Source organism: Diceros bicornis, chromosome 28 (assembly GCF_020826845.1).
Source record: "Diceros bicornis minor isolate mBicDic1 chromosome 28, mDicBic1.mat.cur, whole genome shotgun sequence".
Classification (NCBI taxonomy): Eukaryota; Metazoa; Chordata; class Mammalia; order Perissodactyla; family Rhinocerotidae; genus Diceros; species Diceros bicornis.
Genome location: NC_080767.1, coordinates 4,207,789 through 4,233,754, shown reverse-complemented (window position 1 = coordinate 4,233,754; position 25,966 = coordinate 4,207,789). Strand labels below are relative to the sequence as shown.

At 49.8% G+C, this 25,966-nt stretch overlaps 3 protein-coding genes across 8 annotated transcripts in view; 1 reads left to right on the top strand and 2 right to left on the bottom strand.

The window, feature by feature from the left end:
* Positions 1-4: 4 nt before the first annotated feature.
* Positions 5-3,201, top strand: SPAG8 (sperm associated antigen 8). Its single transcript, XM_058524803.1, has 7 exons — positions 5-29; positions 784-1,559; positions 1,678-1,852; positions 2,336-2,381; positions 2,466-2,580; positions 2,703-2,765; positions 2,881-3,201. Exons 1-7 carry the CDS (start codon positions 5-7, stop codon positions 3,073-3,075), a joined length of 1,395 nt encoding a protein of 464 aa, XP_058380786.1. The 3' UTR covers positions 3,076-3,201.
* Positions 3,202-3,291: 90 nt separating this feature from the next.
* On the bottom strand, positions 3,292-22,186 carry NPR2 (natriuretic peptide receptor 2). 6 transcript variants are annotated; one of them, XM_058523498.1, is made up of 22 exons: positions 20,824-22,184; positions 19,793-19,998; positions 14,229-14,342; positions 13,803-13,938; positions 13,466-13,560; positions 13,107-13,239; positions 12,811-12,895; positions 12,224-12,353; positions 11,987-12,061; positions 11,698-11,775; positions 11,353-11,457; positions 11,163-11,234; positions 7,516-7,675; positions 7,180-7,335; positions 6,933-7,101; positions 6,628-6,774; positions 6,012-6,135; positions 5,752-5,820; positions 4,287-4,461; positions 4,117-4,215; positions 3,767-3,858; positions 3,486-3,631 (listed from the first exon to the last, which is right to left on the bottom strand). In XM_058523498.1, exons 1-22 carry the CDS (start codon positions 21,488-21,490, stop codon positions 3,566-3,568), a joined length of 3,153 nt encoding a protein of 1,050 aa, XP_058379481.1. In that variant the 5' UTR covers positions 21,491-22,184; the 3' UTR covers positions 3,486-3,565. The 6 variants fall into 6 exon arrangements, with proteins under 6 accessions (XP_058379478.1, XP_058379479.1, XP_058379480.1 ...); XM_058523499.1 differs by having other exon boundaries at positions 12,224-12,344; positions 20,824-22,183; XM_058523495.1 differs by lacking the exon at positions 3,767-3,858 and having other exon boundaries at positions 3,292-3,631; positions 20,824-22,185.
* A 1,486-nt stretch (positions 22,187-23,672) lies between these two features.
* Positions 23,673-25,966, bottom strand: part of RGP1 (RGP1 homolog, RAB6A GEF complex partner 1) — a 39,998-nt gene continuing 37,704 nt past the window's right edge. Inside the window, exons 10-11 of the transcript XR_009215853.1 lie at positions 25,786-25,901; positions 23,673-23,991 (exon numbers count right to left, since the gene is read on the bottom strand). The gene's annotated coding sequence lies outside the window, so the exon portion shown is untranslated. The remainder of the gene's footprint in view (positions 23,992-25,785; positions 25,902-25,966) is intronic.

Below are 25,966 nucleotides of genomic sequence, written 5' to 3'. Positions count from 1 at the left end.
GGCTATGATTCTCCTTGACTATGGCCTGAGTGAGACACTAAAGAGGGCTACCCTGTAGTTGAAGGAGCGTTTGCGTATATAGATCTTAAGTCCTCATAACTAGTGGTCCACCTGGGACAAGCTCTTAGAAAAGTAGCAGTAGGAATAAGCCTGAATGTGTAGAAGAGTCTGAAACCCAGGAGTGAGAATTATGCAATCCTGACCCTTATTCAGATGCCAAGACAAATTCTAAGGGGGTCTGGAGGAGGATGGTCAATGTGATGGTCTTTTATTGGAGAAGTAATCACACCAAAAAAGCTGCTACCCTTTTACTAATCCCATGTCTCACCGTTTTGCTTTTAAGCTGTTGTCTGACGTATTTTCATCCTTAAAAATTTTGAGAAGACTCCCTCCACTTTTGAGAATGAACTAAGGAAAACTACTGTTGCCCTCACACAAACACCAAGTAGGCTTTTGTCTGATGCCACAGCCCTGTGCCTGTCTCCAACACAAAGAACCACTTTAGAAAGTCGCCAAGAACCGTGCTTGGGTGTGGAGGGCGAGGCCATAGGCCAGCGGAACCTTAAAAGCCGGGCTGAGGCGGATTGGAGTCCGGACGGAAAGCGGGACTTCCAGACCGCACCAGGTTTACGACTTCCGCCCCGCAGAGAATTTGCCTCCGAGTCCGCCCAGCTCTCGTTCTGCGCAGTCTCTGGAATTGTTTGCCATCTCTATGGCAACCCGGTAGCTGGTGTCTGAAGATGGAGACAGTCGAGTGTACCGCGGGGTCGCTGTCGCGGTGAGAGCCGCAGCTCTGGCTGCAGGCATCAGGGGACAAGGAAGGTCGGCGGACTTCCTCTGCTGCGCTTTTGACAACTTGCACACATTCGCTTTCTTTCAGATCTGTAGACGCACAGTCCCGCTCCGAACGACTAGGGCCCGCTTTGGAACCGTTTCCTTCTTCGGATGGCAGTCCTAAGTCGGCCCTGGCAGCCACAACCACAGCAGCTGCCTCCACCGCCAAAGAAGCTGTGTTATCTGCAAAGACACCAGCGCCCTACTCTGAGCAGAGCCTTCTCATGGAGCCCTTTTCTGACAGTCTTCTTGGGGAGCCCAGCACTGGACCCAGCTTTACCCACCAGACAGGCCATGGGAGACTTGGCTTTGAGCCTGCCTATGTTCCCTGTATTGCTCAGGATCCCTGTACTACAAATGATCTTAGCTCTAGCCCTGGCCCTGTTCCTGGCTCCACTTCTGTTCCTGGCCGTGGCTCTGACCCTGGCTGTGGCTCTGGTCGAGGCACTGGTCCTGCCTCTTGGCCTAGTCTAGGCTGTGGCCATGACCCTGAGCACAGCCCCTACACTCGTCCAAGCTTTAGGAACCCCAGGGCAGATCTGGTCCCTCCCTGGGGTCACCACAGCCACTGGGAGCCTCAGAAACAAGAACCCTGGAAATGTTTGCAAGTCTCAGAACCTGGTGCCCGAGGGCTATGGAAGCCCCCTGAGATTGAAGGAAAACATAAGGTCCCCAATGAAACGTTGCCTCGGGGCCAGTGCCTTCTCCACAACTGGGAAGAGGAGGTATTAAGGTTTGAATTTGCTCCCTTTGCTTGCAGGCTGCCCCCAGTTTCCTGGGGGAGTTTATGTTGAGGGTGGGTGCCAGAAGGCATCTCATGGTCACTCAACTTGGGACCCACAGAGAGCCACCAACCACCTGGATCAAGTCCCAAGCATGCAGGATGGCTCTGAGAGTTTCTTCTTCCGACGTGGACACCAGGAACTACTGACCCTGCAGCTACAGTCCCCCATGCCCTTCACCACCACCCAGAAAGACTCATACCAGTCCCTGGGAAACCACCATCAGCCAATTCGAGGTGTGAAGCATGAGAGAATGGGCCATAATGAGTCTATTAGTCAGAGATAAAAGGAAGGAATTTCTGGTGGGGCTGTGGATTGTCGGATGGGTATAAGGGCAAAACCCCATGATTTTCCTTCCTTTTCTCAAATTTTTTTCTTCTGAGCCTGCTTTTTTTTTTTTTTTTGTGAGGAAGATCAGCCCTGAGCTAACATCCGTGCTAATCCTCCTCTTTTTGCTGAGGAAGACTGGCTCTGAGCTAACATCTATTGCTAATCCTCCCCCCTTTTTTTTCCCCCAAAGCTCCAGTAGATAGCTGTATGTCATAGTTGCACATCCTTCTAGTTGCTGTATGTGGGACGCAGCCTCAGCATGGCCGGAGAAGCGGTGCGTCGGTGCGCGTCCAGGATCCCAACCCGGGCCGCTAAGCCATGGGGCCGGCCCCTGAGCCTGCTTCTTAACCAGCCTCCCCTACTCTTGTCCATTTCCTGCCCTCCCACAGGGAAGCGTGAAGCCATGCTGGAGATGCTCCTACGGCACCAGATCGGGTGAGAGGCTGGGGAAAGGGGAAAGGGGAGGAGGAGGACAAAAACCAGGGGAGAATGGCCTTCATACCCCCAAGTTCTGTACAGTAAAGAGGTGCAGGCAGAGCAGGAACCCACAAGGAAGAACTGTGAGGTTGAGTCTGTGACACACCATGACTACCGAAAGGAGCTGATCCAAGTAGGGCCTCCTGCCCCAACAAAGGTGAGAAGCCATCCCACCCTGCTTGTACAGCTAGGCTCTGAAGGGCTGTGGGAAAGCAGCAGGCCCAGAGACAGAGAGAGGCAGCTTCAGGCCAAGAGTTATTCAGTATCTCTCCCTCACAGCCTCACGACTACCGTCAGGAGCAGCCTGAAACCTTCTGGATACAGAGGGCACCACAGCTACCGGTGTGTGAGGGTGATCGGGTGTTGGGAGTGGGGGAAAAGAAGGCAAGGAAGAGGCTGTTCTGTTCTCGCTTGGCGGCGAGCCATGGGATCTGTCCTCATTCTGGCCCTCCTCCAGGGTGTCAGTAACATCAAGATACTGGACATGCCATTCCGGAAGAACTGCAGCTTCTCAACACCAGTGCCTTTGTCTCTGGGGCAGCCTTTGCCCTATGAACCTGAGAATTATTCCCACCAGTTGGGAGAAATATCTTTCCTTGCCTGTCAGGGAGGAGGGCCGAATGGTGGAGGGGGTAGAACTACTCCTGTCTAAGGGTAGAGGGAAGTGGGATGTGGAATATGGAATCTATTTCTGTCTGGACTGGAGAGGTGGGGAGGAAGTGGATTCTGTCTGTGTTTGGTGAAGGGGCTTGACATAAAGGGTTCTCTCTCATCCTGAGACTGCTAATTTAGTGATTCTGTGAGTTACTGTGTCCATACCCCATAAGCTTTCCTTGGAGTTGCCCCCAACCCAGACTATCATACCATCACTTTTTTTGTTGTTTTATATTTGGCCAAAATATTCTGGTTTAGATACAGATATTTACATTAGGTAGGGAGAAAGAGGACCAGGACAGAGAGGGGCAGGTATATGTACAAGGCTGAGCTGCGGAGGGCAACCACTTCCATAAAAGGTAGGGTTTTATGCACGTTGGTTTCCATCTCATGTGACAATGTCCATTTCTGGTGTGTGGAGAGATGGTGGCCACTGCCCACCCAGGTATGGGCAACAGTAGATTGTCTGACTTGGGAAGAAGTGGGGTTTACAGGAGTCCAGCAGGTCCTTTCCGTTCTCCTAGAAGCCAGTAAGTTCGCATCTTCCCTTTTCCCTGGAGGGCAGTGGAGATAATTCAGATTCTTCTACGTTGTTCCCTTTATCTCCCTCTCTTCCCCCATGATCCTCATAATCACTTTCATCCTCCCTTTCCATGGCCCCTGGCCCCCTCCCCATGGCCTGCCATCACCTTCATCTCCACATCCCCCCGAAGCTCTAGCTGGAAGCATCCTAGCTCATCCAGGGCATCCTTGGTGGTAGAGGAGACATGGATCTTCAGAGCTGGGGTGGGATGGTGGAAAAAAGAATCAAAGAAAAGGCAACAGAAGAACTGCTGGTATCAGAGAGCTTTACCCAACCACCACCTCTCAGGAGGCTCTCAGTCTTCCCATTGCACATGCACTAGAACCTAAATATGTCCAAGGTTGGGGCAGTCAGGAACTGTGGTCTCTCAGACTGAGAGATGTGAAGGAACTCTGAAGGGAAGAAAAGGGCAACAGAGATTGAGGCTGAAGCTGGGGTTGAGGGCTAATGTCTCACCTTGACCATTAGACTCCATTCGGGAAGCAGTGTTCACCGTGTCTCCAAAAAGACAATAGCGGGGCATCTTCAGGCCAACGACCCCAGCACAGACGGGCCCTATGAGAAGAAACAGGTTGAGAGAGCCTGGGAAAAGTGGATCCTTGGGCTGGAGTGAGAGTCAGCCTTACCTGTGTGGACCCCTATGCGTAGCCTCAGCTGGTCATGGGGTCGGTGGCGGATGCGAAAGGAAGAAACTGCATCCAGTAACGCTAGGGCCATACGAGCAATTTCCGGGGCATGGCGTTGACCATTTCGGCCTGGGAGACCAGATACCACCATGTAGGCATCTCCAATCGTCTCTACCTGATTGCGAGGGGGATTAAAAGGTCACCTCTGTCTGTATCAGTGGGAATGGGGAAGAGTAGAAGGAGACAAGCTGGACACCTCGAGTCATGACCTATGAGTCATCCTGACAGCCTTGGAGGCCAGAATATCGATTAGAAAATAAGTGCCACGGTCCTGAGAATCTGGGGGAACAGGAACTCAAGGGAATCTAAATCCTCCTGCCCCATCCCAGCACCTGGTGAATACTCGGTAAACGTTTCTGAATGAGTGGACACCGTGTCTGCAACAGAATGTGGACAGATAGGCTCTGCTGTCAGGAAACAGGAAGCAAGAAGACAGGGCTGACCGGAAGAGCACAGAGGCTGGTGAAGAGGTCAGGCCGGCCCAGTGAAGTGGGCCTCAGACAGCCTCAGCTGTCAAATGCAAGAAAGCAGGCACCTGGCTTTGTTAACTGTACTGAAGCTGTGTAAGAGAACATCCTTGTTTTTAGGAACTAGACACTGAACTGTTGAGGGACAAAGGGGCACAATGTCTGAAACTTACTCTCAAATGGTTTGGCAAATAATTATATAGATATATAGATATATTTTTAAAAAATAAAGCAAAGGGGGGGAAATATAAACAATTGGTGAATCTGGGTTAAAGGGTTTATGAGAGATCTTTGTTATAGTAGTAACAGTTGAGATGGTAAAGTAAGCCCAAAGGGAAGGGACAGGAATGGATGTTTATTATCTGTACAATGTTAGGCACTTTCCACAATAAATCTATTATTCCCATCTCACAGAAAAAACATCTGAGGCTCAGCGAGCTTCTGTTGCTTGCCCAAGGCCACACAGTGAGCTACAAAGCCAATATTCAAATCCAGATTATTTTTATTCCTAAGCACAATAAAACCCACCCTGTCTGTGCCAACTCAATGACTTCAACAAAAAGCTTTTACAACAAAGCTTGTCCCTCACTCCAATAAATCATTCTGTACACACATCCTGTATGATTCTTCCATGTCTGGAGGGGATGGAGAGAAGAGAAAAGATGGATAAGCTATATTTATACCCCCCCAGGCAAAAAGTGGCAAATAGAGGCTAAATCTTGTGATGTTTCCGATTAGGGAAGCCTAAGGATTCACCAGAAATTAGACTGGGATGTACAATTAGAGTGCCAGAGCCTCATTTGTCTACAGTGGGCACTCCAGCACTAGGATTCTGGAGACCCAGGAGGGAAATCGACCATAGAGCAGGTAAGGTATGTGGGGTTCAGGGAGACTGGGTTTTAAAGGGGTCTCAGTAGGAGGGTAGCCCCAGCTCTCACCTTGTAGACGTCAAAGTTGTCAATTATGGCATCAAAGCAGGTATACAGGTCATTAAGAAGTGTCACCACCTAACAGGGATGGGAGAGCAGAAGCCCTAAGACGTGTGCCCAACTTTCTAAGAATTCTTAACCCACAAGCCATAACAAGATATGGGAACTTCAGAACAAACTAATCTTACCTATTATTGAGGATCCCTGTGCCCCAATGAAGCTTCCCCAGGTCCCTGTCCTGCCCGCTATTTCTCACCCATAGCTCTCACCTGCATAGGGGTGCTCTCTGCTGACAAAGCTGTGAAGCCAACGATGTCACTGAAGTAGATGGTAACACTGTCAAAGGCCTCAGCCTGTACAGTCTCTCCCCGTTTTAACTGCTCTGCCACTGAACTAGGAAGCAAGGGTGCAATCTGAGCCAAACTCAGGGAAAGAAGATAGAAGGGAGAGAGAGGAAAGGAGTGTATGCCTGGAGCAGAGGTGAGTTCTAACGTGAAAGCAGAGCCTGGTGAAGGACAAGGAAGGTGCTGGGCAGACTTTACAGTCTAGCGCAAGGTAAGGTGTACAAGTGATGAGGGATGGAAGGGGATCCCTGGGGATGGGGGCTCAATGTCTCAAGTTGGGATTGTTCTACAAACACTTGCTGGAGCAAAAGCATAGTAGAGCAGTGTCTAAGAAGAAGGAATGGGAATCCAGAAAGAAGGCGGCACTGCTCATTTGGAGACAGAATGAAAATACATAGTCTATAGCCAGAAAGGCTCACTGTGGCAAGATGCAACAAAGCAACGTTCTAAGGGTTGGGAAGTGAGTTCTCAGGAGCTTGACGAGGCAGAACCCAGAGCAGAACACCAAAGGGAACTTCGAGAAAGGGGACAAAAGTCTCACTGGGGTAGAATTTGGTAGAGCAGAGCCTCAGCCTTGCGTTTCTCCTCCAGATAGGCCTGTGTGCGTTCCTCCACCAGCTTCTCCAGGTTATTGGCATACTGCTCCATGCGCAACAGGAGGTTGTCCAATATGCTGGTGCCACCCTCCCTGGGGGGAGGCCAGGATATGGTACCTGCTCCAAGATTCTCAAGACTCCCAGGACTTCCTACCCAACCCACTCTCTTGGCCCCACCAGCCCCACCTCATCCACTAAGACTGATGAGGCTTCTGTCCCTGGGGAGCCCCACCCTTTAGTGCCCTCTCACTTGTTAAAGCGGCGAATGAAGCCCTTAATCTGTCCAAAGTCTGGCCGGTCAGCTGGGTCCTGGGCCCAACATCGCTCCATCAGCAAAACTAGCTCTTCATTCAGTTGGGTCCGGTCAATGCTTGGCCGGAAATATGGCCGCTGACCATTTCGGACCTTCTGGACAATCTCTGAGGGTGATAAAGGGTTTGGATGAAGAACAGGGCCCCCCAGGTAGAGAGGCCTGTGGGTAGTAGACTGTTTCTCACCTTTGGGGCTGAGATCCAAGCCCTCCAAGTAGAAAGGACCACTGCGAAGTGCTATCTCCTGTAAGATGATCCCAAAGCTATAGACATCAGCCTTCTGCATGCCTGTGGTAGGCAAGGGGTTCCCACTGAGCAGTTCTGGGGCAGTCCACAGCTTCTCTGAAAAGAAGGAACATGCTGGCCAGGTCCTCAAAAAGAGTATCCCCAATCCCACCTGGGCTCATTCCCACAATGTTCCCCATATTCCTGTCACTCCATCTCCCTCTCCCACCCTCCCTAGGTGGAAATGATCAGGGCCAGAGGAGCAATATAAAAGTGGGTTGTGGGGGAAGGCCTCACTGGCATAGAGGGCGTGGCTGTCATCAGGTTCAGCAGTTGATCGGAAGCTGGCCAGGCCATAGTCTGTGATTTTGAGCACAAAACGACTATCCACCACACAGTTGGAAGACTTGAGACTCCCATGGGATGCAATAATGCTGTTATGGAGAAAGGCCATGCCCTGCAGGATACAGATCAAGTCATGGGATTGGATCATATCTGGCTTAGGATACCCCTTCTCCATGAGACGGACATTAGCTAGCTGTCTAAAGATCTTGGGACCATTAAAACAATAAGCTAATTTCGGAAGGCATTTTTTGCACAGTTTCCACTCAAGGAAGCAGGGAGAATAGAGAGTCTTCCCTTCCTGGTGCCACAAGCACTATCTTGGCAACCAAGCACTAGGTATAGGAGAAATACTTAAGAGGAGGGACAAGGGCACCTATCAGTTATTACCCTGGAAAAGGCAGACAGTCCTCTGAGTAGTGAAGGTAACAGAACTATGAGGGCAAACTCCAAGAATGATATGACATCCATGGGGCCCTCAAATCCATGGCGCCCTCAAATCCATGGCCACTACTTATTAGAAAGACATGGCTTGGGGGCCGGCCCCATGGCTTAGCGGTTAAGTGCGCACGCTCCGCTACCGGCGGCCCGGGTTCGGACCCCGGGCGCGCACCGACGCACCGCTTGTCTGGCCACGCTGAGGCGGCATCCCACATACAGCAACTAGAAGGATGTGCAGCTATGACATACAACTATCTACTGGGGCTTTGGGGAGAAAAAGGGAAAAAAAAAGGAGGAGGATTGGCAATAGATGTTAGCTCAGGGCCGGTCTTCCTCAGCAAAAGGAGGAGGATTGGCATGGATGTTAGCTCAGGACTGATCTTCTTCACACAAAAAAAATAAATAAGTAAAATAGAAAGACATGGCTTGAGACTCAGGTATCAAGAGTACCTGGATGCACCAAGGAAGACTAACTAGTTATAAACTTTAACGTACAACCACGTGTAGGCACGCAAGTCAGGATGGAGGAGGAAAGCAATGTGCTAGAGCGGATGCTGGCCAGAGAGAAAGTGGAGAAAATAGTAAGTTTTTCTAATTTTTTTCTAACCTGGAAAAGGGACAAGAGTAGGAGACAGCTGCCAAGCCAATGCAGAAGCCTGAAACTTCTCGCCCCATGGGGCCAGAGAGGAGAGAACCTTTGCCTAAAAGGGACTATAAGGCAGGTCCTAAGAGGGCTGAGTGGTGCTTCCAAAAATGAAACCCTGGGAGCCCACCCAGGTCAGTTCAGGTGGAACAGAAAAAAGATACAGTGTTCTGTACGCTACCCCAAACACCTCTGTCTAAATGTTTAGCTCTGGACCTAAACAATTCATAACTCTAGTCTCTGCGAACTCTTCCTTTTTATTCCTTTTGATATCAACAAAACCTTTGGGAATCTCCAAATTTGTGAATACAGAAATGATTAGGCTTCTGGCTTTGATCTAAATCACTTTTCCATCAAATCATTGTTCTCTCAAGAGTCATGTTTTTCTTATATTTATCATCACACCTCTAGTTGAGTACTACATCAACTTTACCTAATATTTCATCTCTCATTTGATGGCAAACTTTCACACAAAAAAATTTTTTAAATAACCTCATGAGAATTAAGCAGAAAAACCAAAGGCAGCCTTCGGTGTGTTAGAGGTGACCCACTGGGCTAGCTCACTGGCTATGGGATTTGCTTCTTCTTCTTCTTTTTTTTTTTTTTGTGAGGAAGATCAGCCCTGAACTAACATCAGAAGCCAATCTTCCTCTTTTTGCCAAGGAACACTGGCGGCCCTGGGCTAACATCCGTCCCCATCTTCCTCTACTTTATATGGGACGCCACCATAGCATGGCTTGACAAGCAGTGCGTCAGCGCGCGCCCGGGACCCAAACCTGCGAACCCTCAGGCCGCCAAAGTGGAGCACGCGCACTTAACCACTGAGCCACCAGGCCAGCCCCGGGACTTGCTTCTAAACACCTGTCCAACCCATGCAAGATTCAAATTTATACCTCTGCAAATCCACACGCTTCTGGGTCACTTAAATATAGCTGAAATGTAGTATTATTGGAAGATACCAAAGGTTTAGTATAATTTTCCTTGGCTTCTCTTAGATTTACTAGTAAATGTTCTTTTTTAAAATTTCAGAGGAAATGAACAGACACTTCTCCAAGGAAGATATACAGATGGCCAATAGGCACATGAAAAGATGCTCAACATCACTAATCATCAGGGAAATGCAAATCAAAACAACACTAAGATACCACCTCACGCCCGTTAGAATGGCTATAATCACCAAGACAAAAAATAACAAATGTTGGAGAGGATGTGGAGAAACAGGAACCCTCATACACAGCTGGTGGGAATGCAAATTGGTGCAGCCTCTATGGAAAACGGTATGGAGATTCCTCAAAGAATTAAAAATAGAGATGCCCTATGATCCAGCCATCCCACTACTGGGAATCTATCCAACGCACCTGAAATCAACAATCCAAAGAGGCTTATGCACCCCTATGTTCATTGCAGCATTATTCACCATAGCCAAGAAGTGGAAGCAACCTAAGTGTCCCTCGACTGACGATTGGATTAAGAAAATGTGGTATATATATACAATGGAATACTACTCAGCCATAAAAAAAGACAAAATCGTCCCATTTGCAACAACATGGATGGGCCTGGAGCGTATTATGTTAAGTGAAATAAGCCAGAAAGAGAAAGACAAACACTGTATGATCTCACTCATATGTGGAATATAAACCAACACATGGACAGAGAAAACTGGACTGTGGTTACCCGGGAAGTGGGGGTGGGGGGTGGGCACAAGGGGTGAAGGGAGTCATATATGGGGTGAAGGACAAACAAAAATGTACAACCCAAAATCTCACAATGTTAGAAACCATTAAAATATCAATAAAAATGTAAAAAAAAAAAAAAAAAAAAAAAAAAAAAAAAAAAAAAAATTTCAGTTTTTATGAACAAAAGAGCATATACACCAAATATTGGTCAGAGAGTAAATGATGAGAAAAAACAGGAGATAAACATTTGGAGACCCCATGCATCTTTTCCCTGCTAAGGGATTTTAATATAAGCTCTTGGAGGTAAAAAAAAAAAAAAAAAAAAGATGATGGAGAGAGATCTGCGAAATCTAGGGCAGGAAGACAAAAATTCTCTACAAGTACAGGTAGATAAAAACGCATTCCCGGGCCCACCCAGTGGCGCAAGCAGTTAAGTGCGCACACTCCGCTGCAGCGGCCCGGGGTTTGCCGGTTTGGATCCCAGGTGCGCACTGACGCACTGCTTGTCGAGCCATGCTGTGGCGGCATCCCATATAAAGTAGAGGAAGATGGGCACGGATGTTAGCTCAGAGCCAGTCTTCCTCAGACAAAAGAAGAGGATTGGCATCAGATGTTAGCTCAGGGCTGATCTTCCTCACAAAAAAAAAAAAAAAAAAAACGCATTCCCCCCAATTAAAAACCCCAGACCCCTTGTTTATGCATTATTATCCAACTATAGGAATAAGGGGAAATGGAAAGAATGGGAGTTTCAGAGGACTAGAAGGAGAAATCGTAAGCAAAGATAGAAAGATGGAGGCGCTTTAAAACAGATGAATTCCTAAGGAGGAATGGGGAAGACTCACCTTAACAAGGTCATTAATGAGTGAATAACGAAACATCCAGTCCAAGTTGATGCTGTCATTTTCCAGAATATCCTAGTAAGTGACATGGAATAGATGACGTGACTCTCCTAGTCTCACCAGCTATCACCTGCATAGGATCAGTGTAACTTGGCCTATCTCCCCGCCCCTCTAGTCTCCACCTACCCCTCACCTGTAAACTCCCACGAGGACAATACTCAGTGACGATGCAAATGTTGGGAGGGTCTATGCAGGCACCAATGAAGCGAGTGAGATGGTTGAACTGAACATCTCTCATCTAGCAAAAAGAAAAAAAAAAAAAAAACAATAGGAAGGAAAAGAGAATTGAAAGAGCTAAAAATTAGATATAGAAATCTATCACTACATGAGAGGACCTTTCTCTTAACTGTACCTACAACTTAAAATCACTTTTAAATAAACCCCTTGCCCTCCGCCAATTTTACTAATCCATAGTCTTCTCCGAGCCTCTTCCCCATCCCTTTTACCCCTCGCCCTCAACCCACATGCCCTTACATACATGTTTGAGTTCAAACAGAACCTGCCGGGTCAGCTCAATGCGCTTCTTATTCACATGTTTGATGGCAACAACATTTCCCTGATGGTGGGAGTGAAAGGTGAAAAGGAAAATTAATATCAAAAGGAGTTTCTGAGTGCTAGGAAATACCGGAGCACTGTGGGAGCATCCAGGAGCTCAGCTAGTCACAGAGAGAAAGGCTATGAGGGGCAGAGGTTCATGGGCAGAGGCGGCAGATGGGGATGAGACAGGATGAAATGGTGGGCACCAGAACAAGCGGATGACTGTTCACCTTGAAGTGACCGGTGTTGGCAAAGATCTGGTATTTCCCATGGGCTGTCATGAGCGAGCCGTAACTGGATCCCCGCTGGGGCCAAGGGCAACATGGAGGCGGAAGGATGAAAGGAACATTAGATGATGGTGGTAGTGCAGGGGCCATCATTACCGGCCAATGTGCTGGGAAAGGTCCAGGGTAAGAAAGGACAGGAACTCAGAGGGAAGCAGAGGGACAGCTGAGACAAGGGCTCACCAGCGACAGCGTGAGGCGACTGCCTGCACCTTTATGATATCGCTCTGAATTGCCAAACTGCAGTTCTTCCCAGCGAATGCGCCACAACATGCTAGCCAGCTCCTTCTCCAGCATCAGTTTTCTGTAAGGACTGCACACCTCAGTTGACCGGCAAGCCCAATCCTACCACCCCATAAACCAACAAGGGCTTTCCTGCAACTGTTACACCCGAGATACAGGACTGAGAGAAGGCTGCATATTCTACATATCTGACATTAGCCCTACGCTCATTTAAAAACACAGAGGCTGAAGGTAAAAGTTTTTTCTTAAAATGGTAGCATCCATGGAAAATTCATCATTACCCTTATAAGACCCCACTCAAAATCACGAGTAACCATACCCAGTCTAAAACCAAAAGTAGGGAAAACAACTCCTCGGCTAAAAGACAACTAAGGAGAAAGGCTAGAGAGGAAGATGAGAAGTCTGAGAGACAACCACCAATTAATTAAGAGACCTGCCACCCCATCTCGGGACCACCTGGCCTTAGCCAGAAAGCTGTGTGGTCCTGGGGAGGGAGAGGGAAGGTGAGTTAAAAGGCCAAAACTCACCGGAAAATGAGGAAGCTGGAAACACCAAACATGATGAAGGTGATTCCTGTGCCCAGCGCCACAATTGCCAGAGTTGAAAGTGGAGCTGAAGGGGACAGGGGGACCCTGAGAAAGACTGTGTGTGGGGTTGTAAGAATGGGGAGGGGTGATGCTCAGGGTGCAGGGGTATACAGATTTCTTGAGGGAAAGAAGTAAGGAGGGGTATAGAAGAAGAGGCACAAATAGAGCTAAGGGTGGGGAGTCAGTGAGGGAAGTCAAGGGAGGAAGGGCTGTGCCCAGTCCCTGCACACACCCACTTTTATCACAGGATGGGTCGTCCAAGTCAAAGGCACAGGGGGGATTGTCCAAGGGGGGGGCCCCCTTCACCCAGGGGATAGGCCGTCCCGTCCACCAAATCTGCTTCTCAGCTCCTGAGTAGTGGGCTGCAGGCTGTGAGGAAGGAGAAGACTGGGCCCACAGGCCTGCTCCCACCAGCTTCCTCCCCCAGACCCAGCTGCCTGGCCGCTTTTCTCCCCAACCTACTACCCACCCAGGACACAGCTCCAGCAGAGAAAATAAGTCCCTGCTGCCAGTACCTTTGATTCCATCCCTGTTGAACCCTTGAAAGCTGGATTTGCAGGGCCCACACTGTCTTCCCTGCCTCCTCCCCCATCACCTGAAAGTCCCCAGAATCCAGGTCTCCCATGGCCCACAGGACAAAATCTGTCTCTCGGTCATTGTTCTTATCCATAACAACCAATCCAGTTACACCTAAGATAGAAAAGAATAGCCCTCACTTTGAGCTCTACCCTAGGCCCCTCTCCTCTCCCCGAGTCCCTCCAGTTACCTCAGAGTCTACCCCTGCCCCTGTTCTTAATACATGTCCACCTCTGCCATGTTCTCTGGCTCCTACTAACTCTCCCTCCTGCCCCTGGTGTCTGTGTTTTCTTCTGCCCACTCCACTCCTGAGCCTGATGGCAGCCCTCTGGCCTCTATCTGACCCTCTTCATTACCATGGTATCTTCGTCCCTGCATCTTCTCCACAATTCGAAGTCCATCTTCCCGGGTGCCCCCTTCCTGTATTGTCTCGTTCAGGACTTCAGCATACAGCAGGATCCCATCATAGAAGCAGCCAGCGATGAGGTTCATCTGGAGATGGTAACTTCAGCAGTGCTCCCCAAATGTCCCCCTTCCCCAGGCCCCTTTCCCATCTCTGGGGTCTCCCTCTACCTCTTCTCTCTTCTGGTTTGCTTTCTTCCATCCTGTCATTCCTAAGGTGCCATCCCTACCTTACTGGACACTAGGGCTGAAGGAAAAATTCTAGATGGAAGCAGACAGTCCACGTCCAATGGCTCCATGGCCAAGGCTTGTTGCTCAGTTAGGGAGAAGAGCCTTTCCTCAAAGCCTGGCCAGACTCTCAGGGAGAGAGATCTACTTACCAGGGAGGGGGCCAGCTCCACACCAAAATCTTCCCGAGCTCTTATCAGCAGACGATTCTGGAATTCCTGATATTCAGGATTTGAGGGTTCTCGGTATGTGATCACCAATACTGTCTGTACCAACAGCACATGGGGGAGAGTGAACAGGATTCAAGATGGGTGTTAGGGGAAAAGAGGAAGGGCAGGGAACCTAGGTGAAATACACGTGATATAAAATATACATGGGTGGGTCTGAAGGCTGAGAGGACACTAAACTCTGTGTGTTGTGTGTGCGCATGTGTGTGGTGTATGTTTAATGCATCTGGGGACAGGGAGTGGCACTCCTCCATGAAAGGTAGAGAAGATGGTTCTGGGAAGGTAGAGACTAGGAAATGGAAGAAGTCAACTCCATCCCCAAAACCCGGCCCCTCATCTTCCTGATGCCCCTACCGCCACCCAGGCCTCCCTGCCAGGCTGCCACAGCACTCAGCTCCTCTGTCCCATACTTTCTGGCACCTGTTCACTAGCAAGGACAACACTGATCAACAGCTCCTCTCTGCGGTGTTAATTATTGTTAATGTTATCAGTAAGATATTTTTTTTTTCATTTGGGTCACTTGAACACAGTGCCTCCATCCAGTGAATTAAAAGATTTCAGGTCCTATGACAACTGAGGGAAATACTTTGAGACAGTGATTCCAACTGTGAAAAGCTGTGAGCCCATTCATTTAACATGTGTGGAACTCCCACCATAAGCAGCAGTGTCCCGCATACTGGCATGGTCCTACACATCATTAAGTAACAGACACGTCACAGAGAAAACGCACAGTCTCATGCTCACACCCATTTCACAGATAAGCAAATGACACACATGGTCTCAGCCACGCACACACCTCACTGGCCGCAAGTCAGCATGTCTGTCTCTCACCAGGGAGTCACCTGCCTGACTCCCTCTGGCCCCACACATTTCCCCTTTCTCAGCTGATGGACATCCTGGCCTCCGCCTGCACCTCAGGCCTGCACAATCACTGAGACCAGCCTCTGCCTTGGATGGGAAACGGGCATCGCAATGTAAGGGAAAGACTTCAGATCAATATATTTTGTGAAATGTGACGTGGTGAAACGATAGATTAAAATCTAGTCATTTCTACCAGTTTTGTTAATTCCTGTCATAGAAAGTACACGTAGACCATAGAGATATATATGATCTATTATACAGTCATGCTTCACTTAACGACCGGGGTACGTTCTGAGAAATGCGTTGTAAGGCCATTTCGTCATCATGCGAACAGTACAGAGTGCACTTGCACAAACCTAGATGGTACAGCCTACTATACACCTAGGCTAGATGGTACTAATCTTATGGGACCACCATCGTATATGCGGTCTGTTGTTGACCAAAATGTCGTTAGGCGGCGCATGACTGTGTATCGATTCACTCCAGGTAGGAAATAAGGAAGCCTGTTTCTAACATACATTCATTACATTAGACTGGAGTTTGCTGCATGAGGTAATTACTCTGACTAGAGTCTGGATGCTTACTCACACACTTCTAACACTCCCCCACTCTCAGGCAAAATTAAAAAGGAGAGGGGCCTGGGAGGGTTGCAATGGTTTGTCCAGTAACACCTGTTCCAAGAATAAAAGGAAATTGGAGGGGTAGGATCTTGTTGACAAACAATGTAAAAAGTCAGTAAAAGAGCTCGAAAAGATCAGGCTTAATGCAACTTATATTTCAATATAAAGGCTGGTGATAGGTTTTTAACACTTTTTAAACAGTAATTCTCTAAGTCCGTTTGTCAGACGAGCAGTTCTCCAACTTCTTGGTCTCATTATCCCTTTACGCTACTAAAAATTATTGAGGACCCCAAAGAGCTTTTGTTTATTTGGATTATATCTATCAATATTTACCATATTATAAATTAAAGCTGACAAATTTTTTAAACGCAAGAATACACAAGAACACCATCTATAGCTGCCAGAGTGGTGACATCACCACACAGCATGCAGCCTCTGGAAAACTCCACTGTACAATCATAGAAGAATGAGGGTGACAGAGGCAAATAACAGCATTATTTTTAAAATAGTTTTGACCTCATGGTCCCCCTAAAAGGATTTCAGGGGCCCCTAAGATCCCAAGTCCACACTTTGAAAACTGCTATGCTAGATTCTTTTGCTGTGGTTACTAGCTACTAAAAAAAGAAAAAAAAGGAGAACCTCCAAAGGATTTCTGTGCTTGCTCAGGGGCTAGAGAGCAGAAGGTAAAGGTTGGTAATTGTCTCCCATTTCACAGTTGACTCCAGGTGAAAAAAAACAAGCAACGGTTGCCAAAATCTGGTTCAGCAGTGAGCGGAAGCCAGAAGTGCACGTGGGAAATGTGCAAGGGCAGCAGAAGCCTGCCTCTGCCTGTGGGCCCACCCCATGAAGACCCGCTCCGCCCAGCAGGAAGCCCTGTCAACAGTAGCCTAAACAGACAAAGACTGTGTCCAGAGGAGATTCTGCCCTACACAGCCCTTGGTTTAGTGCTTACTTCCATTCTAGCTGCTGGTGTCCCCATCTGTAACCCAATCTCATGCTGGTCACCTAAGTTGTGTGACCCCCGTGCCTAGGTTTCTGACCCCGTAGTCCTCAAACGCCCAGCCTCGGCCTCTGGATCCTTACAGTCTGGTCATTTGCTTATTGAGTCCACTGTATCTACTTATTCTTCCCTATCCTGGTTGATCATCTTGGTTTACATTACCTATCAGCTCTACTCCCATCTAGATGATTTCCTAGTCCTCTCCCCTCTCTCCTTAACACACGCCTTCATTCAATTCAACAATATGTGCTAGGCACATGGAATAGTACAGAGATGAGCATGATCTCTGGCTTAATGAGAGAGAAAAATCATATCAACATACTTAATTTCAGAGCCCTCTCCCCCCCATAGCAAGTATCCAGCAGGAGCTGGGATCTTTTTCTTGGGCATGACACCCTGCTGGAAAAGCTTTGGGCATCTGCATCAGGGACTCCTCACCTCTACTGCCACCTTTTCCAGGCTGGCCTGGTCTGGGACCCCAGTCCACAAGGTACCTCTGGGGTCAGGGCTCTCTGTTCTTTCGTCCTTAGCTGGAGCTGACCACCCAACTCTCCTCACCCCCCACCTCGCTTCAGCATCCGAAAAGGATGAGAGTAGCTTGGCCAGACGATACCTCATTGTCCCCTCACCCCACCCCACTGCCTTGATTTTCCCCCCGGCATGTTCTTGAGCCTATTTCCCCTTCTCCTGTGTCGTAGCAAAACCTCCTTCTTTTTCTGTCTGCATAATGCCTAGAATGAGTGAAAGAAAAGAGAATTAATATATATAGCTGATTGTTAGCTGACTAGACCCTCCTCCTTGCCTGAAGTGCTGGGCCCCCTGGCTGGTAAGAATTCTCACACAGAAAAAGAAGTGTTCTGTCCTCAAAACGGCCATAGAGCCCTCCCATCGGGAGAGTCACGGAGACCTTCCCTGACCACCCTAGCTAAAGCATGTGCCCTCGTTATCCATCCTCACACCACTCTTTTTTTTTTTTTAAGTAACACTTATCACAGGTTGTTCTATGTTTGTATTTATTTGTATATTTGTTTAATGTCTGTCTCATTAAACACCTAGCACAGTGCCCAGGACATAAAAGGTGCCTGATAAACACTAATAGAATGAGTCAGTCTTCAAACGAATCCAACACGACTGGATAATATGGCAAGTTCTCTAGGAGACAGAGTTAAGCAGAAGAGTAGGAAACTCAGTCCAACCTGGGATTCAGAATTTGTTTCCTAGAAGGGAAAATAACTGATTTGAGTCTTAAAGAATACACAAGCATAGGGAGTGGGGGAAGGGCGAAAGGGATAAAGGGGCACATATGTATGGTGACGGACAAAAACTAGACTATTGGCAGTGAACACGATGAATTCTATACAGAGACTGATACATAATCACGTACACCTGAAATTTACACAATGTTATAAGCCAATGTGACCTCAATAAAATAATGTTTAAAAAAAGAATACACAAGCATTATGCAGACAGACAAAGGTGAGAAGGTTGTTTTAGACAAAAGTTATAGCCTAAACAAAACCTGTCCTGCCACTGCCATGTTCAAGTGTGACAGTCACAGACTCATACTCAGGCATGCAAACAGATTTGTCATTCACAGTCAGACACAACCAGATACACAATCGCAGCCACACAAAACCCTACTCATTGGAGAAGATGGCCACCCAAGTCCGGCCCTTATTCACATCCACTTAGAGTCAAAGAATCTCAGGGTTAAAATGACCTTAAGGTTATCCCATACGCCACCTCAAATCCTTTTTGGGAAAACGAGGGATATAGATAAATAAATAAGAAACACTTATGTACATAAGTTAGTGAAAAACTGGTGGGAGAATCAGGGAACAATTCATGGGTGTGATTTTGAGAGGCAGAGATCTGGGGTGAGGGAAGGAAGACCATTCTGGACAAAAGGAGCAAAGAGCACAAAAGCAGGGGGTTGGGGGGCCCCGGGGCCAGGGGGCTGAGAGCAGTCTTGTCGACTGGAGCACTCAGCATGAGGGGCACCAGGAGGTAACACTGAAAAAGTGGGCTGAGAACAGACTGTAGAAGGTCTTAAATGTTGTGATGAGGAGTTGGGACTTTATTCTGTAGGAAACAAATCATTGAAAGTTTTGAGCAGGGGACTGAAATGAACCGAGTCATGTCAATTTTCCCTACAAATTTTTCTTAAATCCATTTCTTTCCATTCCTGCTATCATCACCCTAGTTCAAGGCAATATCACCTCCCTCCATTCTAACCTATTACAGGTGGTCTCACTCTCTCTAGCCTCCTCTTCTAATCCAACCTGAACTGAAGGACCACACATTCAAGTCCAGGCGCCTTGATCTTAGGTTCAGAGCTCCCTTTAATCTGATTATACCTCTACAATGTTATGTCCTACCTCTGCCTCAAGTGAGCCCTTCTTTCTTGTCAGTTCAGTATCTTCTTGGTCCCCCAAACGTGCCCATTCCTACCTTTTTCTCTTTGCTCAGGCTGCCTGGATCCTCTCTCCCACTCTGACTAGGAATATGACATCTATCTTTAAAGTCACAATAAAGTCTCCCTCCTCTATAAAAGCCTTCCCTAAACCCAGCCCACACTGACTCTCCCTTCTCTGAACAGCTGAAGTTCTGAGAGTTGGTTCCAGGACATATGATCATACCGCTCTGTACTCGTATCTGACTATACCACAATCACGCCTCTCCAGAAAGGGTGGAAGCCCTCCCAGGTGCTGGAGCCAGATTTTTTCCTGAACTTTTCTTCCCCACAGTATAGTCTACTACTGGTACTTAGGAAAGTCAGTGTTCTGGGATTGTGGAAGGTAAACCTGACAGACACACTGAGGAAAGAGTCACAGAAGTGGGGAAGTAAGGAAGAATGACACTAAACTCGGAAAGCCTCTGTTCATTTCACTCCTGTAGCTCACAAATCCTGCCCTGTTCCTGGGATTTCTGTGGGTCTTGTGAGAAACACAGAATCTCCAAAGAAGCTCCTCTTCCCCCTCCTCCTTCAAGTTTGGCTCAAATGATACCTGAAATGCCTCTCTGAGGGCCTGGGCCTGTTCCCGGGTGCGATTGTCCTGCCAGGGCCGGCCTGTAGAGCGCGTGGGGCCTGCACGGAGACTCTCCCCAAAGACATCCAGGTAAAAGAAGACATAATCCCCATTGGTCAGGTTCTCCCTCTGGGCCTGAAGCAGGATCTCATGCAGCATCTCCAGAGGGCCACAGATGTACACAACTAGGAGCAGGTACATGACAGAGAGGCACCCTGAGAAAGCATCCAGGACCCCAAAGAGCCCCCTCTCTGAACCATCTGTGTTTCCATCTTTAGCAAGGAGAGTGCCCTAACCTATCAACCACCCAGCAGATGTTCCCCACCCCTCCCCCATGGAGTTTATGTCCTAAGTACCCTGGGGCTGTAGGAACCATCTGGCAGAAGTCAGAGCATGACTCCAGACCCCAGAGGAAGGCGGCTATCAGCCTCAAGCCCCTCCTCTTTCCAGAGCCCTGCCTGCTGCTCCCCACCCAGCCCTCCTCACCCCCACTCAGCCCTTCCTTTCCTGGATCAAAGGACTGACTGCTCAGAATTTCTCTCAGTGTGAGCTTTACCTGTCTTTCCCAACCAAATCGGCTCAACCCCAAAGCCCATTTATAGAGTCCTCACTATTTTTATGCCAACAAGGGGTCTTGGTGCCCCAGTCTGAGAAGTCTCTGCTCACAGATAAGCACACATTTTGGAGTGGCATCAACCACACTGACTACTCTTGGGCACTCACATTCCTCCCCAAATCCAATTTCCCCCCAATCCCACATTCTCCCCTGACACCAGCTTCGCCCCTCATGCTAGCTTATTCCTTGTTTACATCTGCCTATGACGTCCACAAGCTCCCCCAATATACTCCCTTAGCTCTCCCACAGGGCCTCTGTGCACATGCCCTTCTCGACCCCAACCACCACACCCAGCTCCTCAGTGCCCACCTCCATCTACAGTCTCCCAATGCTGAGCTCCAAGGATACAGCAGCCCTCCTCCCCTGACCCTAAAACAGCCCAGGCCACACTCACTGCGCCCGTTGGCCCGGATGAAGTGGGTGGCCTGCTCAGGGCCCCCTGGCTCACGGGCATACACCTGGTGCTGCACACTGAGGTTGTTGCCCTGCAGGGCCTCAAAGACACCCTCGATGGTGAAGTAGTGAGGCCGGTCATCTGTGCGAGCATCCAGATACAGCAAGGCAGCGTGCGCAGTCCAGTTGAAGTGCCCATGTAATGTCACTACAAACTCACCCAGTTTGGGAGCAGAGGGGCCAGTGCGCACGAGGGTACGATAATGCTCATTCTTAGCAGTAAAACCAGAGGCCATAGCACCGGCAGTCAGCAAGGGAAGGCGCCAATGTGAGGCAAAGCGGGCCACAGAGGCAGCAGGGTACACACAACCGGGGCCCAACAGAAGATCAGGATCATGGTACAGCTTGAGGTCCACAGCAAGCAGCGGTGCCAGGTACTCAGAGCAGGCGCCATCTAGTTCAGAGCTGACAAACCGGAGGTCCACCGGCAGTGCCCGGCCCAGCGCCTCCACAGCTAGTGCCACAGCAGGACCCACCCGCGGCCAGGCCCAGGCATAGCTCAGGTTGTGTTCTGGCAGCACCACTGCCAGCGTCAGGTTCCGCGCCCCGGGAGGACGCACCCCACCTGCCAGGGTTGCCACCAACAGCAGGAGTGATGGCAGTGCCATAGGGAGAAAGCAGCAGTCCCACCACCCCCAGCACCTGGGGCCCCTCTGGCCTACGGGGGAGGCACAAGCAGCACCCAGCCTGGAACCTGGGGAAGAGGGCCAGGAAGAGAAGTGAGGATAAGCTAGGTAGGCTGGGATACAGCAAGTGGTGCGGACGGGAGAGGAGGAGATGGAAGGAAGCCCCAGGGGTGGGTAAGGAGTGGGTCTGCCAGCCTAGGGCAAGGACTGAGGACTAAGAGCAGGGTGGCAAGAGGAGGGAGGGACCAAGGCGGCCTGCGACTGAGATGGGGACAAGGAGAGGTGAAGTAGGCTGATGAATCTAAAGCTGAGAAGGAAAAGGGGATCCGAGACTGGGATGGGGTGGGGGTGGGGGGGAGGCTGGTACAAAGAAAACGCCCGGGGGACCTCACGGCTGAAGGGGCTGGGAGGGCAGAGAGCTGCGGGAAGGAGGTCCAAGGGGGTAAGGTGGGAGGGCGCCCGGGCCGTGGAAGGACGGGGACCATGGGCGGGCGGGGAGCGAAGCGAGGCCTGGGCCGGAGGGAGGGAAGGCAGGGGGAGTCTCCTGGGAAGGCTTCTCCTGAAGCTCCTGCTTGGACTGACGGGCCCAGGGCGCTGGTCCCGTCCGGAGGCGCGGCGGCCCCGCCCGCGTCCAGCTCCTCTCCGCTCGGCTCGCGCTGGGCCCGGGCGCCCGCCGCCGCCCGCGCTTCCTCCCGCCCCCGCCTGGGCCCCCGGCGCGCCGCTCGTCAGGTCAGGTCGCGCGGCCGGCCGTCTCGCTCGCTGCGCCCGCGGCGCCGAGTGTGACTCCGGGGCAGGCCGCCCCGCCCCCGCCGCGGCCCCGCCCCCTCCGGCCCCACCCTCCGGCGCCGGCCACCTCCTCCCGCCCCCGCCCCCCGCCCCCCGCCCGCGACCTCCCGGGGCTCAGACCCGCCGGGGACAGCTCCGGGGCTCCACACCAGGGCGCCGCAGGCCGGCGAGGTTCCCCGGGCGGCCCCTGACTTTAAGGGCCTACCCCCTCCCCCAAGCCCCTGGGCCACCCCGCCGCGCTCTCCATCTCACATTCCAACGAGCCCAGGGTCTCTCTTCGCCCCGCTCGCTATCCCGCTCTGCTCAGGGTCCCCTCTCTTAACTCCCCTGAGTCCTTCAACACTCCAGTCTCCAGGAAGCAGTCAGGAGTCCCCACATATTGGGGATCCCCACTAGTCCTCCACCTAGTAAACCATACCACCCTTCTCATTGCCAGGAACCTCTCACTCCTTCAGCAGTAAGACAGCCTGCTTGCTGGAAGACTGGCCCCTTCAGGACCAAGGGGCTCCCATGGTCGATTTTTCCTGAGTCCTTACAAAGTCCATGAGTCTCCTTCCTCCTTAGGACTCAACCCTCCAATCTCTCTCTTCCTGTCCCCATGCCCGCTCTGTGCCCTCCCATGTCCTCAGAGGCCCACCACAGTCCGCTGGCTCCACTACACCATCTGCTCCAGGGCAGGAGCCCAGAACGGTCTCTTCTCTCTATCTTCCTGCACAGCCCAGGCTCACACCTGATAAAAGCTCATGGACTGACTAAGCAGAACATTCCCCCAGTAGTGGAAGCCCATTGTATCCCCCTTGGGTTCCACCCCATTCCCAAGCTTCCAACCTAGAAGGCTCATGCCAGATACATATGTGGAGTGCTGATCTGCTCCTGAGGAACAGCTTGTGAGGGATGATATCATGGTTGCTGGGAGGGACTGCTATGGGACACTGGGGAGTTTTTCTCAAATTGTCATAAAGGAGATGCACATAAACCCATTTGCTGAGAGCCACAGTGTGTCTCCCCTTTCAAGCCACTTCTCCAGAAATCCCAGTGCCAAGAAGCTGAGAGAGCTCCTTGAGTGTGGGGTGGGGTTGGGGGGAGCGCAGAGAAAGGAGGGGCATAGTTTCTCTGAGATGAAGGCAGCACCTAGTGGTTTAGGGGGGGAAATTAAGCACAAGGCCATTGTATTCTTTTTTTTTTTTTTGCGAGGAGGACTAGCCCTGAGCTAACATCCAATGCCAATCCTCCCCTTTTTTCTTGAGGAAGAGTGGCCCTGAGCTAACATCCGTGCCCATCTTCCTCTACTTTATATGGAACGCCCCCACAGCATGGCTTACCAAGTGGTGCATCAGTGCGCGCCCGGGATCCGCACCTGCGAACCCCGGGCCGCCAAAGCAGAGCACATGCACTTAACTGCTTGCACCACCGGGCTGGCCCTGCCATTTTATTCTTAGGTACAATATTTCTTTATTGAACACTGGCTGCCTTGCACAAGCTGTAGGGTGAAAACCAAAAAATCTGAATGACACAGCCCTCACCTTGAGGAGCATACAGTTGGAATCCCTGGGGCACACAGGCCAAAGCCCCCCAACAATGTCTCTTGCCCCAAGTCCAGTAGAAATGGAAGTCTTAGGGCAGGCAGCTCCTACTTTAACACGGGATGGTAACTCCAGTTCCACCTCCCAACGCTGTTAGTGAAAAGGAATTTCATCCTATGTGAGCAAGGAAAGGAAAGATAGAACAGTCAAAAGCATGACAGGCAACCTGAAAAAGACATGGCTCTAACTTTAGACTGAGTCAACTAAATACTTTTTAAGCAACTACACACAGCTTAACGCGGAAAGCAAATCCAAAATGACACAATCTCTGCCAGAATCACAGAATTTCAGGGCTAGAAGGAATCTTATAAATATATTGTTTAATCCCCTCGTTTAAAGATAATTGAAAACTGAGTCCTACAGAGGGAAGTCACCTAGCTTCCTCCCCCACTCTCCCCCGACCCTACAAGGCTTTTTTGTGTGTGTGTGAGGAAGATTAGCCCTGAGCTAACATTCGTTGCCAATCCTCCTCTTTTTGCTGAGGAAGATTGGCCCTGGGCTAACATCCGTGCCCATCTTCCTCTACTTTATATGCGACGCCGCCACAGCATGGCCTGCCAAGCGGTACGTCAGTGCACACCCGGGATCTGAACCCGCAAACCCCGGGCCGAAGCGGAGCACAGGAACTTAACCGCTACACCACCAGGCCGGCCCCCCTACATGGCTTTTTAATAGCAGAAACTAGAATCCAAGTTTCCTGGTCTCTAAGGTGTGGATCTGTCAGATATTCTTCTGACTCATGGAACTTACCATATGAAGCCATGTTTACAGGGGAGTGGCCACCAAAGACGGAGATGAGTCTCTCTGAAATAGAGCCCAGTGAGGACCAGCCACCACTGATGCCCAGACTCCCAGACAAGATCAAGCACATGATATGTCATTATTCTGAACATTAAGGACAACTCTAAATTATATTAGGGATTAAACTTTCAAGCATCTTGCCCCTTCCCTCTTCCTTTCAACTGGCCACTGATACTAGAAAGCAGGAAAGGGCAGGGAAACAAAAGTTAATAAGTGATTATTAACTTTTAATAAGCGTTAATAAGCAATTGCTTAATGTGATTTCTTTTTTTTTTTTTTTTTTTTTTTTGGTGAGGAAGATTGCCCCTGAGCTAACATCTGTTGCCAATCTTCCTCTTTTTGCTGAGGAAGATTGGCTCTAAGCTAACATCTATGCCCATCTTCCTCTATTTTGTATGTGGGATGCCCGTCACAGCATGGCTTGATGAGTGGTGCCTAGGTCCGCGCCCAGGATTCAAACCTGCGAACCCTGGGCCACTAAAGTGGAGTGCGCAAACTTAACCACTATGCCACTGGGCTGGCCCCTGTGATTTCTTACTAACATCCAGTGAAAGGTTTTTGTTTTGTTTTTTCGTTTTTGGGGGGAAGCTGAAAATATTAAATAAATGAGACCTTGGGTTATCCATATATTCCAATTATGCAATCATTGCTCTCATTGATGTGGACAATGAGATTTTGGCTGTATTTGGTGACCCCACTGCAACTCATACACAGCCTGGGAAATCTAAAGACCCTGCTGGCCTGAGCAGGACCCAGCTAGGGTCCAACTTTCTCTCTGTGGGGTTGGGATAGCCTCCTACTACTTCACAGACACTACCTATAATTTCTTCTGGGACAGGGCCAGCCCAAACACCTCATTTCTGATCCAGAACTAAACTGCCAAGCATCAAGTTAGCTAGCTGCTATAAGGTGCCGGAGTTTCTAAGCTGCCCTGTTCCCTAATGGAAAGAAATCCTAACCTCAGTCACACTCAGGCCAAAGAAGCCTCAGACCCTTGCTGAATTCTGGGACCGCCATGGGATTCGGGCTCACACTACCCTTCTCCCTGGCAAGCCCTGATGCCCCAAACTGACTCCCAGTTCAGCACTGAACAGTTTTATAACTTACCTGATTTCACAGCCAACTCTGGACCCTCGGGTTTGCTCTATACCAGACCATGCCTCCAGGCCTACAGGATTCCAGCAAAAGAACACACCTTCCAGTCTTTTTTCTGCTTGACCAACCTGATCTGCAGAAAAAGGCTGTGACCATATGTGACTGTCTCTTGCACACAAGACAGACAGGTCCA